This window comes from Cydia fagiglandana, chromosome 6 (genome assembly GCF_963556715.1).
Source record: "Cydia fagiglandana chromosome 6, ilCydFagi1.1, whole genome shotgun sequence".
In the NCBI taxonomy this organism is placed as follows: domain Eukaryota; kingdom Metazoa; phylum Arthropoda; class Insecta; order Lepidoptera; family Tortricidae; genus Cydia; species Cydia fagiglandana.
In genome coordinates, this window is record NC_085937.1 from 16072335 (window position 1) to 16087419 (window position 15085).

At 39.0% G+C, this 15085-nt stretch overlaps 3 protein-coding genes across 3 annotated transcripts in view; 1 reads left to right on the forward strand and 2 right to left on the reverse strand.

Moving 5' to 3' along the window:
• LOC134665515 (uncharacterized) overlaps positions 1 to 1553 on the forward strand; it is a 130056-nt gene extending 128503 nt beyond the window's left edge. The window contains exon 15 of the mRNA XM_063522490.1: positions 1003 to 1553. Within this exon, the coding sequence (XP_063378560.1) occupies positions 1003 to 1167 (165 nt within the window). The 3' untranslated portion in view covers positions 1168 to 1553. The remainder of the gene's footprint in view (positions 1 to 1002) is intronic.
• Positions 1544 to 9412, reverse strand: LOC134665429 (luciferin sulfotransferase-like). Its single transcript, XM_063522395.1, has 7 exons — positions 9190 to 9412; positions 7242 to 7376; positions 5749 to 5848; positions 5088 to 5410; positions 2806 to 2900; positions 2280 to 2463; positions 1544 to 1967 (listed from the first exon to the last, which is right to left on the reverse strand). The coding sequence occupies exons 1-7, from the start codon at positions 9275 to 9277 to the stop codon at positions 1852 to 1854; spliced, it is 1041 nt and encodes a 346-aa protein (XP_063378465.1). The 5' UTR covers positions 9278 to 9412; the 3' UTR covers positions 1544 to 1851.
• A 2005-nt stretch (positions 9413 to 11417) lies between these two features.
• On the reverse strand, positions 11418 to 12435 carry LOC134665605 (small ribosomal subunit protein bS6-like). The gene has a single exon (XM_063522571.1). The coding sequence runs from the start codon at positions 12111 to 12113 to the stop codon at positions 11514 to 11516; it is 600 nt and encodes a 199-aa protein (XP_063378641.1). The 5' UTR covers positions 12114 to 12435; the 3' UTR covers positions 11418 to 11513.
• Positions 12436 to 15085: the final 2650 nt, after the last annotated feature.

The window sequence follows — 15085 nt, forward strand, 5'->3', positions numbered from 1 at the left end:
GTAAGCTGGTAAGGCTACTGATCGGGGGTTAGGGTTAGGAGTTAAAGGGGTCGAGTAATGGTGGTTGAAGGGCGTGAGGGATTGGGTCAGTGGCGGGGCGGAGGATGGATTTAGTGTAGTGACGAACTCGAGAAAATTCCAGATTACATATTTATTAAAGTAGATACACGAATTTAGTGTTAATCATGATGTTGTTTTTCATTCACGCGTCGCGGTATTAACAATGCGTTAAAACTAAAAATGGAAAAATAAAAACTTTTTACAAAAAAAAGAAAACCGACTTCAAAAAGGATGAAATAAAATATTATCCTTTTTAAGTCTATGCGTTACCAACTGATATGTTTGAAGTCGGTGCCAAGCCAAGTAGTAAAGAATACCCGTCAAAAATAATCACCTTTATGACTATAAATCCCATTAGAACTGTACCATTAGAACTATTATAAATGTGTAAGTAATTCTGTCTGCCTCTTTGTCGCCTTTTCATGGCTAAACAACTGAACCGCTTTAGGTGAAATTTGGCAAGAACGTAAATTCCTTGAATTGTTTTATATTTTGAAATGTAGTCCTCTGAATAAGGGACGGGAAATAACTTCAGTCCCAATCCCACGCTTGCGTGCCGACAAACATGGTACGGACTGTGCCAAGAAGGTTTGATCGTGTGTTCTTAGGTACAGTCGACGTCAAAGATATGTATTATACACTTTTGCACCTTACTCCTTTGTAATAAGACGAAAAGTGTAAACATATTTTTAACGTCGACTGTACCTACAGAAAGTACGTTCATTGTCGTCGTGTAAGGCAATCCAACGTACATCCTTATCGAATCGCACCTAAATCATGGTATGCTTCAAAAGTTGGCTTGGCACCGACTTCAAACATATCAGTTGGTAACGCATAGACTTAAAAAGGATAATATTTTATTTCATCCTTTTTGAAGTCGGTTTTCTTTTTTTTGTAAAAAGTTTTTATTTTATGTAAGTATATTTTTGTTTGGCATTTCAGACGGCTCCTGCAAGCAAGACATCAGCAGTAAAGAGCGTGCCCAAGAAGCCGCTCGTAAAGCCCACCAACGGGCTGGTGAACGGCGACGGCGCCGGCGACGAGCTGAAGCCACCGCCGTCGCCGCCGGCCGCCGACAACGCGCTGCTGCCGGACGTGATCGCGTGAGCGGCCGTCGCCAGGCGCCGCAGAGTACACGCTCGACGTTAAGGTTCACTCAGGCCGCCCGCGGTGGCGGGAGCCTCGATCTCGGAACGCCCCAGTGATCGATTCCTATTATTTCCGCTTGAATTTTGTGATTTTCTATAAGTGTATGATAGTTGACGCGTTAGGTGCGGGAACGTGTTCCCGGGGTATATTAGAGTCGCTTTATAGACGTACGTCGCCGGTTCGTTACGCGGGCCGAACCCCGCAACGGTTATTATTCATTATTATGATATGAGTCTGTTTTTAGAATTTTATATTACCAACGAATGATTGATTTAAAATCTGGCTTTTAATTTATTATCTTTGTATAACCGTATTATTTAAATAAAAACGTGAGGAAGGACTGAGACATTGTTTTATTTATGAAAATTCTAGTGATGCGGTTGTTTTTTACGCGAGGCTTAAGGATTAAATGTTGTTTAATTGCTACTGTACTTACATATTATGTAAACTTAAATAATCATGGTGTTACAAAGAAATAACTAAAATAGAACATTTTATTCGAATAAATGATTATACATCCTCTTACAAGCCTTTTTCTTACCAAACTATTTACAACACTATTCCTATACAAATATTCACTAGGTACACTTAGCTGATCATTATTAGTTATCACTTAATTAACATCACATGGATAGGTATTGTTTAAATAGAGAAATGCGGGAACCGGAAGTCGGAATCCTTGAGGTTGTTGGCGATCCATTGATCTGCCTGCTGCGTCATTTCCTCGTCGAAGTAGTCTCGCCAGCCGCCAGCCTTACCTGCGACCATTCAAATATATTTACAGTGAACACTAAGGGCCAGTTGCACCAACCACTATTAACTGACTGATCAAAGTATTCAACATCACTCAACAGAGAACTGAAAAATGTTATCTAATAAAATTTTACGCAGCCAGTTTTTTCCATGACGATAGAAACGTGGCGATGTCGGAAAAAATATCAGATATTAAAATCATAGTTCAATTTGTTCAACTCAACCGATTACAAATTAGTACAAAATAATTTGGCCAATCGTACTGTCAATTCAGTATCTAAGATAAATAAAAACCTCAGCTCAGCTACCGGTCGTACCTTTCCGAATGAACCCTTGCTCTCCCGGTATGAGAATGCCAAGCTCCTTCATGACGTCATAGTTGACGGACTTGTTATTCTTGAAGCTGTCGATGCTCAGGTGCTCGCAGAGCTTAGCTATCTCTTCGTCAGAGTACTGCTTGTCGAGGAAAGTAGCGACGCGACGGACGGCTGCTGGTAAATCCTGAAAGTTAAACGCTTAATTAATCTTCGCAGAGATATTTCTAAATGCCCCCTCTACCGGTCACTCCTCTGTATTCTTCTTAGTTGGTTATTGATTATACGATATGATAGATTGCGCGCTTTATGCGATCCTTGCTCTAATTAGGCGCGCAATCTGAAGCAAACATAAAAATGTGTGCATTCGCGTCGCAAGGCACATTCTAGATCTGAACTGAACGCACCTTTAGATGTATAAAAACTCTCAAGGCAATATCGAGTTAGACGAACTATATGGTAATTAAAAATATGACCGGAAACAAGCAAATTTACTTATAGGCATTTAAGTATATGATGTGAGTCTGACCTTAGTGAGCTCTTCATAGAACAAAAACAACATGCGAGGATGATGCCTCTTCTGCCACGCTTCTTTAAGGTGCTCGAAGTATGGCGTCCAATGGTCTGCAATGTGTAAACGAACATTTACAGTGGCGGATTTGCAGCCCTAGGCTAAAGACCCTGTAGCCGCCCCTTTCTGAGCACCCAGCATATTGACTACATTTTGAGTTATTTCTTGTTATATATCATCAGCAATTTATTTGTCACAAGTTGCCGCTTTAATATCTTGCCGCCTACTGGGCCTTAGGTCAAATCCGCCACTGAACATTAAATAATAGTTACTAACACCCCTGCATGTAGAAGACGTGAATTTTCAATTCCATATTAAAAAAAAAAAAAAAAAAATATTTATATATTATTATAAAGTGATTTCCGCTTGTGACCATTATATGTTAAAGGCATTTCAAAAACTACCATCTAAACCAGCGGTCGACAACAAGCGGCCCGCGGGCCGCATGCGACTCGCGAACCTCTCGCTTGCGTGCCGCGAGCCTCCTTGGCTATTTTGTATGTAATATTAACAAACGACAATGTCCTTTAGCAGACAAATATTACCAAAGTGCGGCCCGAGTCAACTTCGTGTTAAAAGGTTGCCGACCGCTGATCTAAACTATCCTATCCACCAGAAGAATAATAGTTTCTATATGCCTGCTACCTAAATGCACTAGATGGTTAAGGTTAAGTAGGTATATTTTAGATACCTATGATTGTAAAGTACCAACGATTAGTCGTAATAAAATACCTACCTATAAGTAATCTTTGAATTCTCAGCAAAGCATATAATTATGTCTCTGACTGTACCTACTAATTGACTCAAATTAACTAACAAAGAAGTTGGCATAAGTAACTGCATAACATTTTGATGGTCAGTTTTGAGGAACACTCCAATTAACAAAGCCTGAGCTTGAGACACGATTTTACATAATTGCCGCGCATAAAGAGTAGCTAAAGACCAGTCAAGGCGGGACAATTCGCCCAATCTGATTAAATTGTCTGATCAACTCGGGTCGTGTGAACGCAAATATAAAATTGGCTCGCCGATTCCACTTGATTCGATTGTAAAAAAAATACTTATAAATTTATAAATTAATAAAATTAAAATTGAAATTATTCACCAGTCTGTTTACCCTGACCATCGGAGACACACACTGAATTAACTGCAGATATTTATAAAACAAATAAAACCTTAAAATAAATGTCATAAACTAAAATTAAAAACTAGATATTACAACTAAAATTATAAATAAACTAATTGAATGCAGATTTATTGAAGCATATGCACTTAAATAAAAATGAAACACGAACAATATTCTGTATGTATTTTAATGACGTTAGTTCATGAACACAAAATATACTTACATGTAATATGCAACTGCATGATAATCGTTTACGAACCTAAACTTACATTTATATATCTAAATATTATCATAACTTCATAATTTAATTAATGATGAGCATTTTGTATGACTAGCACACTGTCTTTTTTAGTTCTTAAATGTTTAATATGTTAATTGTTAAGCAATACCTAGATACTATTTACTTACGTTATTTTAAGTAAAATGTAATCAATGGATAACTGTTATTGGCCATCTGTTATATAAGCATTTATATGTAAAACTTTTATTTACGGCTGTTGTTGTCCTAAATATCAATAAATAAAAAAAAATAAAAAAGTAAATGACCAAATGGAGGCGCGGAAGAGAATGCCATTTTTCGACGCCAGTAAGCGCACTTGGGGGCATTTTTATGAATTCTTATAAAAGCATCCACATACTTATGAACACACAAGTACGTATTAGGTACCTACTTATTTATTCTTTTTCAGCACTTACATAGCTGGTGACAAATAAAACAAAATTTACAAATAAAGAAACCTAATTATAAGATAAGTATTAAAAGTAGATGAAATGGTGGCCGTCAATAGAGCCAGTTTTCCTATCTTTTTATGTTATTTCTTAGCTTTATCAATGTAAAACAGTAAGTGCCGCGGAACTGAATCATTTCCTTGTTTACTTAATTATACCTATTGCAATCAGGTTTCTGGTTTTACACATATAAATAGCCTGCTTTATGAATTGAAAAATGAACTGCACATTTATTCCTACCTACGACTTGGTATCACGGCTATAAGAACGTAGTACCTACCTATCTTCTTAGTAAGTAGTTTGTCGTAAGAATAGAATGCCTGAAACACGACGCACATTTAAGACTATTAAAGTGTTTGACTTGAATATAATAGGTGGTACTCACGCAAGTCATTGATGAAGAAATTCCAATACATTTTGAAGTCCCCGACATATCCCTGTGTTCTGATCAGCCTGTTCAGATGGTAAAACGACACAGCGACATCGCGCGGGTCACGGGCGACATACACCATTCGACCTTTGTCCAACAGCGTGGGAGGGAGAAGAGATATCGGTAGATGAGTCTTGATGAAGCGCTGCGAGGTGTTTGCCGCCAATTGTTCTGTTCCAGGTTGGGAGACCAGCTCCAGCAGGCGAAGCTTCTCAGAACTGTGGCTGTTCTCTTCGTGGAATCGCGCTTTCATCACCGGGTGGACAAATATTGAGAACCTGGAAACGATAACGAGTTTAGTTTACTGAGGGTCAGTTGCACCAACCACAGTTAACATACTAATCAACGTCACGCAGCAGAGTTTTATGAAACTTCCCATACTATAAAGTTTTGCGAAAGCTTTTTAACGGGTTGTTGTAGGTATGCTCTAAGTTAAACGGTCGGACAGAAGGTGCACCAAGCACTGTCACTTACAAACTTGACAAGGGCCTAGTGCACCTAGCTGGTGAGTATTGGTGGTAGTGATATACGAATTTAAAAAAATTGTCTACATTGACTTACACTTAATTCTAGCTAGATAAATACCTATGTGACATTATCTGTGGCATGCACTTACTCTAGAAACGGGTATCTCTCGGTGAGGGGAATCGCGTCGGATTTCTCATAGTCCAAATCGTTTGCAACCATCCAGACCAGTTCTTGCGTCCAAGTGGTACCTGGGGCGAGTACGGATACTTAAATAATGTATACTTATGTATATTTTAGTTAAGTATGACTCCATTCGGCAGAAATCATATAAAACATTAAAAACCAGCAGAAGTGAATACATAAGTCGTCAATTGTTATTTTAATTAATTCCTACAATAATTGAAAAGCCTCAGGTTTTCAGAATGGTATAAAGTACCTAAATACCTAGTGGTAGTCAGATAATTCTACTTGTGTTTATTTATTTTCTCGTGATTAAAAAAACATTGTACCTCATCTTTTTAATTTAATTAGGTAGTAGTTACCGAAGATTCCTAGAGGCCATCCATTAATTACGTCACACGTTTAGGGGTGGGAGGGGGTCAAGAAAATGTGACATGGGGGAGGGGGGAGTAGGTAATTTTCGTTACTAATTGGTTTTGTGTTATACAGTTACTAATATTTCTTTTAAAATATTTTTTATTAAAAAAATAATGCTGAGTTATACTGCGTCAAGCAAATCTTGTCAGTAGCAAACGGCGGCAAATTTGAAAAATCGCGGGTTAGCAACACTGTGTTCGAATAATTCGAAAATCGCGTGTCATCTTTGTTTTATCTGTGGAATGTGGATCGCGATTGACAGCCATCATCTTTGTTTACATTCTGAATCGATTCTATTTCCAGAGATATTTCTGCTGTGTCGCCATTAAATACCAATATATTAAATAAAATTGTGCTTAATCAAAGATAAGGTGCCTACAATGCCTACAGTTCCAAGATATAAATCTAATAAAATATTAAAATCCAATAGGACATCTACCTGCTGAAGCAATGATTTTATTCATTACATTCTTGTTTAACGGCATATTCCACTTCTAATTTTATTTTGAGATCTTCAAATTCACCACACACCGCTTTTAAATTGTCCGTCCATACCATTTAAATGCCATTTAATAACAATTTCAAACATTTTCAATAGAGAATCCACGAGTGACAATTTGAATTGACGTACGTAACAGGGCGCGCTCAGCGGAAAAAAAAGTTTTGGTACGATGTACATTGTACATTGCTGCTTTTCTTAGCGCAATACTACTCTTTGAGTGTTGCCCTACTTTAGTTTGCTTTACATTGCTACTGACAAGATTTGCTTGACGCACTATAGTATTGCCGATTTCGTTGAAAACAAAATTGCCTAAAATGTGACGTCACACCTGGTGGGGAGGGATTTGCAAAATGTGACCAAGTGTGACGAGGAGGGGGGAGGGGTCAAAAAACCTAGAAATTCATGTGACGTAATTAATGGATGATCCCCTACAATGGAAAATCGATAGAATTAGGTATACTTGTTGATAGTTTTGCGTGTCCTTATTAAGTTTATCGAGATTACAGGGCAGGCCTGCTTCCAGCATAGGCATCATAGGTCACCTGATCGGGGGTAACTGGCCACGAAGATGTCGCTGGGGCGCACCTCCATGGTGTAGATGTTGAGCGCCTCTTGCTTGTACTTGTCCGGGAGAAAGTAGCCTTTTGGGCCCACTCGCACGAAACCGGTGTGCTCGCCTGCGGACCAATTCGCTAATTAATTAATCGCAACTCTAATTTTATCAATTGACCCATGGCTTATAACATTTAAGGGGTCCTTCTGCAGACGTGTTGAAATGACACATATAATCACAACCGTACCTATTCTGCGGTGACTACACTGTCTACATATCGGTTAATAAACCTTTCGCAAAGCATGGCTTCAGAGTGAGCGTCAGGGTGACAGGACTCCAAGTTTTAGTACCTTTTTTGTAGCTATTTGGTACCTGACATCAAATATTTTGTACCCCACTTAAAATCGAGTGGTCAGCAGTTCTGACGTCAGGATGATAGTAGGACCTTCAGGCTACAAGTAAACCATAATTTTGTGTATGATCACAAGTTGAGCATGGTTGAGATGAGACATGAGTTCACATTCGAGATAAAGGAATTACCTACTAGGTGATGGCAGAATAAAATCAAAGTCATCATTATCTGATTTAAATCAACTTTTAAAGTTTAAAGTGAGAATAGACGTGTTTTAGAACTCAAGTATTACATTTCGCAGTTTATTAGGTGTAAGTATGCCTGCATACACTTAACTGCGAAATATGATGTTGTCGATGGCCGTCCGAAGAACTAAATAATTGCTGCAACGAACGCATATAGCCTTGATTTAAGTTGAGTACATTCTTGGCGGTGCACCTTTATGGCCAATCGTGCGTGCTATTTGGAGGTCATCAGTTATTAGTTTTTTAACAAACAACCTTTATGTTTTATATTTTACTTTTATATTCATATTATAAAAATACCTAACCTAAGACGATAAATAAATAAAGAAAATAACTGTTAAATTGAAGCATCTATTCGCAAGGCACTTTAATTGTTGATACCTACAGGGGTTTGTTAGTTAGTATTACCTGTAACAAAGTGTGTATCGTTTATAACCCCACGGGTACCCCATAGTATAAGGTAGTTTTTGACCCAGAATTTATTATCTAAGGGATTGGAATTGGAAATATGTCAAGTGTAGATGGTCAATTAAGTATATTTGTGATAATAGTAGTCGTTCGAAATTGGTGGTTTCTTTTAGGTACTCCTGAATAATTGACTCGATAGTCAATATCCAAATTATTTTTCAAAATTCATCTAATGTTAAAATTATAGGAACAAGGGTATTTACTATTTATGTACCAAGATCTATAAATAAGAAAGTATACCAAGCATTTCTTCAATAGATATTAAATAGGTATTTAAATGAAACCATAAAAACAATGAGTGAATAATCAGCAGACACCTATTTAATCAAGACAAAAGTGGGTTACATTGATAAAGGACAATGACTTTGATACAAATAGATATCTACTTACTCGTTGGTATGTGTCAATTCGACTACAAAACGCAGCAATAACAATTGATGCGACTTCTTAAAATGTTATTGAATTTCTTATATAAAATAGTCAGCTGAAGAGAAAAGGTACCCCCCCTTCCTCCTACATAGAAGTGTATGCAAAGGTGCTAAGTGAATAACTATTAGTATTGACTGTACTCTACTAAACTGCTACATAAATCAAATATTTAGGTACAAGAATCCTGTTTGAATAATTATTTAAGCAATCAGTAAATTTAGAGTTGTCCTACATACATATAGAAACCGATGAACATGTTAAAACTTTTAAAATTTCCGTTTCTCGTCACGCACCGTTAGAACTTTAAAATCTAAATAAGTATATGTATTAGTTCTAAAATAAAAATATTAATGATACCATTTTAATTTACCTACAGTAAAATTTAAATTTACAAGATGTATGTATATTATAAATCCGAAACAATATTTTAAACGTTTACCTACCTGTAAAATACTTCATTAGTTCCGCAGCCAACTTGGGCTCTACATCCCTTATTTCTAAGGGAAACTTGTTATTATTTTGTAAATCCATTTTGTCGTATTTTATTCACGATCTAATTAAAACAATTATCACACTTTAAATGTGGAAGTGAAACCGAGGGAAAGCGAAAGCGCGCGCGTTTGTATCGGCGTCCGCGCACACTGTGCGCGCGAGTTCTTCGACTGATATTGTTTACCACCACTCAAAACAATCTCATATAAAGTGTCCATAGATTTTGGTTCTCGGTGCTGTAGAGTGTAGGTTAACAGGTACCTACAGAAAAACAAAACTGTACTTAGGCTCGGTTGCCTTGAAATTGACTGATGGTGAACAATATTTTCCGTGTTACAGATAGAAGCCGTAGACGCTTTGAACAATATCGTATAGATGTTATTATTGCACGTAGCTAAATAGATTGTACAGTCGACGTCAAAGAGAAATTTACAGCCAAAGTAACAAAAAAATGTTTACACGACCTAAATGCTATGATAATAAAGTCGTGTAAATAATTTTTTGTAACGTTAGTCGTAAAGATCTCTTTGACGTCGACTGTACTTATCTAAAAGGTTAATCAGGATTGCAACAAGGTACAAATATTGCATAAGGCAAGTGACTGTAGGTACACATAATATATTCGAATTCGAATTAAGGACGTCATCACTTCACAGTTCACACTTTACGCTGCGACATATAATAAAATTATAAGGCTCTATAGATAATATATATATAGATAATTATATCACCAATGTAACCATCGTACGTATAGACCGAGAGTTTGTCCGGGAAAATGTATACCTACTTATAGTTTTAGTTAGTTAACTACTTATTATCTTTGTCTTTATACCCATCACGGAACAATTAATGGTGTTCCGGACATTTGCAGGCATTCGCGAAGCCGAAGCCAACACGTAAATACCCTTTTGACACTTTAGTTAGATGTAAATCGTAAGAGATGTAGCGAGTCGATGCTGCCCATGCCCGTGTAATAGGACCCACCCAGGACCCGCCAGGGTGTAATAAGGACCTAAGGACTATTGAGAATTGATGGAATCTAAAATGAACAGGCTATTGGGTGAAAGCGATGGACTATATAAATACTATTTGATAAAAACCCGGACGTCTGCCTAAAACGGTAAGTACCTATGTAATTTTATTTCCGGCATACGGCGACACGCCCCCACAAGATGGGCCTCTGCAAAAAGTGTCATCTAGGTTGGCTCAAAGGCAACATCGGTTTAAGGGCTGAGGGTAGACAGGTGTCACTGGACTGAAACATACAGCTAACTCGCCACTTACGTTTCCACATCTACATTCGAGAACGCAGCTCTCGCGACTCCACTTTGGGCAGCCGGCTAAGGCAAGCCAGAGGCAAAGCAATGCCGACGCCTATTAAAATTGCTCGAGCATGATACCAGCGCTGTGTGTTTTGTTAGGCTATTATAGCTAGGCTTCGTAAAATGATAAGTAAATTATGTATTTGTAACGATTACAATAATATTGGATTATACATAGGCCATTTAAGTCTGGAAAAGTGGGCCAAAACTGCTATAGCTGAGGTGACCCAACGGGACACAACAGAACAGATGATCTCCGTATAAAGGCCGGCCTAAAAGGAGGCGACAGGACAATGAGGACCCATTTTATGGGAATTACGACTTACGAGTAGGTGGGAAATAGCAAGCGACATGCAGTACCTATTAGATAAACATTGAGGAGGCCCATATCTTACAGTGGGCAGGGCAAACAACGCTAGGATTATATTATTCACTGCGCGCGTTAAATTGGTCGTCCCAGTTGGTATACTACTTACTTATTGGGTACCTACTTAATTTATCATATCAAGGAAAGTAAATGTGACCAATCTAGAGTTCATTTAGAGTCTATAAATAGTTAACTGATAATGTACGTATGTATGTAGAGTTATCTGCATGTTATGTTTTGACATTTGTATGCGACTGCGCGCTTGTGAGAATCGTGGAGAATCGCGTGCGAATTGCGAACATACCGTAAACAGTGACGTTCTCTACTTATTCTCGTTAGAATGTGCTCCTTCATTTGCATATCTGGGTTATCTATAATATGCCTCGGTTTATTAATAAGCTATATACATAGTAGTTAAAACGACTTATTCATAGTCAAAGGTATTTTTGAAAATGTAAAAGGGAATAATAACACGCGTACACAAACGCAATTCAGTAAAAATATTTTACTTCAAAATTCACAAACTTAGATAGCTTAAAATAGGCAATAAATAACTTAATAATACGGGTTTATGGCGGAGATCGATTTATGAGGAGATGGGCACGACTGCGGGCTCGGTAGGAGATGCCGGTGCTTCGGGCTGCGCGGCCGGCTCGGGCTGCGGCGCCTCGGGCTGCGGAGCCTCGGGCTGCGGCGCCTCGGGTTCCGGGGCCGCGGGCGCTATCGCTCGGCACACCAGCGTCACGGGGTCGCGCTCCCGGTCCGGTCCGCACTGCTCCTGAGCTCCCAGAAGTTTGTATTCCTCTTTGTCGCTCTCGGCCTCCTGGGGCTCGGCTTCGAACCTTCGTCGTCCGGCGATCTCGACGACGACGTTCCGACCGTCGGTGTCCGCGAACCGCTCGCTGTCCGACCCGATATCCACCCTGTACGGTGTGCTAGGCTCCACAAACGCCTCCATCACTCTAACATCCGCGCGCTCCTGAAACTCATCCTGCTTATTGGTTTTCAGGCCGCCGCCGAATATATCGGTGATCGGCAGCTTCATCTTGTCCGGGTAGGCGATGACGAGGACGACGTTCTGGACGTCGGCGCGGACGTTGAAGTCGCCGTCCTGCCGCTGGTCGTAGGTGGCGGGCGCGGCGGCGGCGGCCGCCAGCAGGGTCGCGAAGGCCAGTGTGTGCAGCATCGCGCGTGTGGTGCGGTGTCCCGGCGGAGACTGCGCGCGGCCGGCGCCCGCGCCGCTTTTACCGGGCTCCCGCGAACCAGTCGTCGGATGAAACGAGCACACGGTAACGGTTAACACAACACGATCTCGGTCCCTGGCGCTGCGCACGCAGTAATGGACACACAATTTTTACCCGCTCATTAAGAGGTCGCAACGGTGTATATGTTTAGGTATTATTAAAACTGATAGTACTTATTTATTTATTTAGAAATTTAATTCAGGCAACAAGGCCCATATTACAAATACCTTACAGACTAACATACATATGTATGTTATATTAGGGTCGTTCGTTAATTTACGTGAAAGATACAATTTGTACTTGAACGTTGGTAACTACGAAGTGTTCGTGGGAAGAGAGCTAACTATACTGTTTGTTTACAATAGCGTCGCCGCTGTAGATAGGTAGTTACATCTATTGTTACGACAAAACAATCGGTCATAAAGGTCTTGTAACACTTTCATTATTAGAACACGAAGAATGAAAGGCAAATAGACTCCGCCTTAGGCATTGGTTAGGATTTGGGAGGAAAATCACCTGTTATAAGGTACTCGTACCCTTTAACCTATTGATAAGTATAATAATCTTCCATATCCATCCCTTCCAATTCCATTGTTGAACCTTACTAGAAAAAGATCAACACAAGAGAAAAGCCTCAAAGAGATCTAGAACTCCCACCAATCCGGTTATCGCTAGAGTTTAAAATAGGACATTGCTCAAGTGCTCATCAGGAAATTAAACAAAGCAAATGTGGCAAATGTGATATTACCTTTATAGTGTTCACAAGTATTTGTTTTGTGATTAAGTGTTTATCTCTGTAGGTACCTACCGAAAGATGAGAGCATTGGTGATTTGTACATCACCAAGACGACAATTTTTGTAGGTACTCCCGGAAACTAGATCGGAACCAATTTTGGGCGATTTATTATCAATCTTCTACTATCGAACTTTCGGGTGCGGGAGTAATTAGTTTTTATGAATCTAGCAGTCTCTTTTGTTGCTCCGGCGGACTTGAAATGTCGTCCTGATCACGTGGGTTATGGCGGTTTTCATACTGATGCGGTAGCCGGATGCGGCCTAACCTAACCCGTCATTTGCCGCTTGTCTGACGACAGTGTGGGCACAAGGAGCGCGACAGTGGCCGCGGGTCATCGATATGATAACCGAGTTCTGGGCTATAACCGCGAAAATCGAAGTTCGCAAATTGCGGGGATTTTTCTCTGTCACTCTAATGGGGTTGGCAACTGTCAAAGGTTTGCATAGATGGCGCCATCATAGCTTGCCCCTTTTTCTATGAGATTTGGCTTAAAGGGCTGGCATCCAGGGTATTAAAAAAACAAAAATGTGACACAATTCTAGGGATTGACAGGGCAAGCTATGATGGCGCCATCTGCTAAAAACTTCCACCGGCCAACCTCATTACCCTTTATTGGAGTAAAAGAGAAAGATCCCCGCAATTTGCGAATTTCGGTTTTCGCGGTAGCCGCTCTGCGCTTACACTTGATCTAGGTACCTACTAATATACATACAGGGTGGTTTTGTTGGCTGACCATACTCTGAGGGTCACGTGCAAGTAGGTCATACTGTACAGAAATCAGAAATCAGAAAATGTGTTTTGCCAAGTTACATTTTTTTTTCGGTTTTATGGGTGAGTCTCATAGTATGTATATAGGTACAACATACTTCCATGACCTAGCTCTCTACCTCTCAGAACATGGCCAGACGTAACAAAACCACTCTGAAAAAATTTGCTAGAGTCTGTGCGGAAAGAGAAGAGTCGTGGCAGAAACGGGAACTAACATTTTAAATTTTATATGGCAATCAAACCTTTGACACCTGTCTTGTAAAAAGTAAACAAACTTCTGTCATTGTATATTTGTATTAACAAAAACCGCAAGTTTTATGTATATAATATTTTCAAAACACGATAAAACCGTACATAAAACCACAAGGAAAATTATATTTAACATTGTTCGGTTTTGTCAGCGGGAATAAAACGGCTAAAAGCCGACTATCGACTTACAAAAAGTCGCGGAACGTGTTTCCGCTATTCGCGGGTATTGATGTTGTATTTAATATTAAATAATTACCTATTTAATAAGCCCCCTAAGTAACTTGTCTCCGGTACATAATCGGTATTCAAAATATATTAATTTTCATAAATATGCAGGTCATTCATGGTCTTTAAAATAACTGACAAATAGTCTTGATACTTGCCATTTTATGCATATTTATATGTAATTTCTTTTTCAGGATTGTGTAAAAGTACCTACGGTATCTCGAATAAAAGACCGCTAAGTAGGTGATATGCAAGAATTCGTAATCTACGTGCCGGATTCAAGCACATCCAGTTCAGATGAAGATAGTTCTATGAGTGTCCCTGGTTGTTCTGAAGCTAGCTCAAACTGTGACATTGAATATTTTAATTCTGAGATCGATTACAAAGAATAAAACTTTTTCTAATAAAGTATTTCTTTATTTGTAAGTTCGTTTACTAGGTTCTGAATAAAACTTTTTCTAATAAAATATTTCTTTATTTGTAGGTTCTGTTAGTTACGAAATTATATTTCATATTTAGCAGTGACTTTTCGGCGAAGTAAAATATCGTGAGATGAGAGAACCGGACATATCCCAATAAGGCCTACCTACTTATGCACTATTTTTATTCATATTCATATTTATTATTAATAATGTACACATACATTACAAGTCAAGTTTACAATGGGTGAAATATATCCCAGATAAAATTACAGTTCTATTGCCCAATTTCTACCCGATCTACCCGGTTTTAATAACTGTTGGACTGCACAGATTAGGCAGTACATAAATGAGACTCTATCTTGTTTGGTACTAAAATTACAGTTGTATTGGGCAGATTCTTAACTAGTTTTAGCAGTTTTGTCAATCGCACTGTCACTTTTTAGTATCTGAGACA

Bases quoted from the DNA above. Each gene is read 5' to 3' on its own strand.
- LOC134665429 (XM_063522395.1), bottom strand. From the start codon at position 9,277: ATGGATTTACAAAATAATAACAAGTTTCCCTTAGAAATAAGGGATGTA. The intron at 7,377-9,189 runs GTAGGTAAACGT...ATTGGTCCGCAG, and splicing joins ACTAATGAAGTATTTTACAG to GCGAGCACACCGGTTTCGTG. The intron at 2,464-2,805 runs GTCAGACTCACA...TTTAACTTTCAG, and splicing joins TCTATGAAGAGCTCACTAAG to GATTTACCAGCAGCCGTCCG.
- LOC134665605 (XM_063522571.1), bottom strand. From the start codon at position 12,113: ATGCTGCACACACTGGCCTTCGCGACCCTGCTGGCGGCCGCCGCCGCC.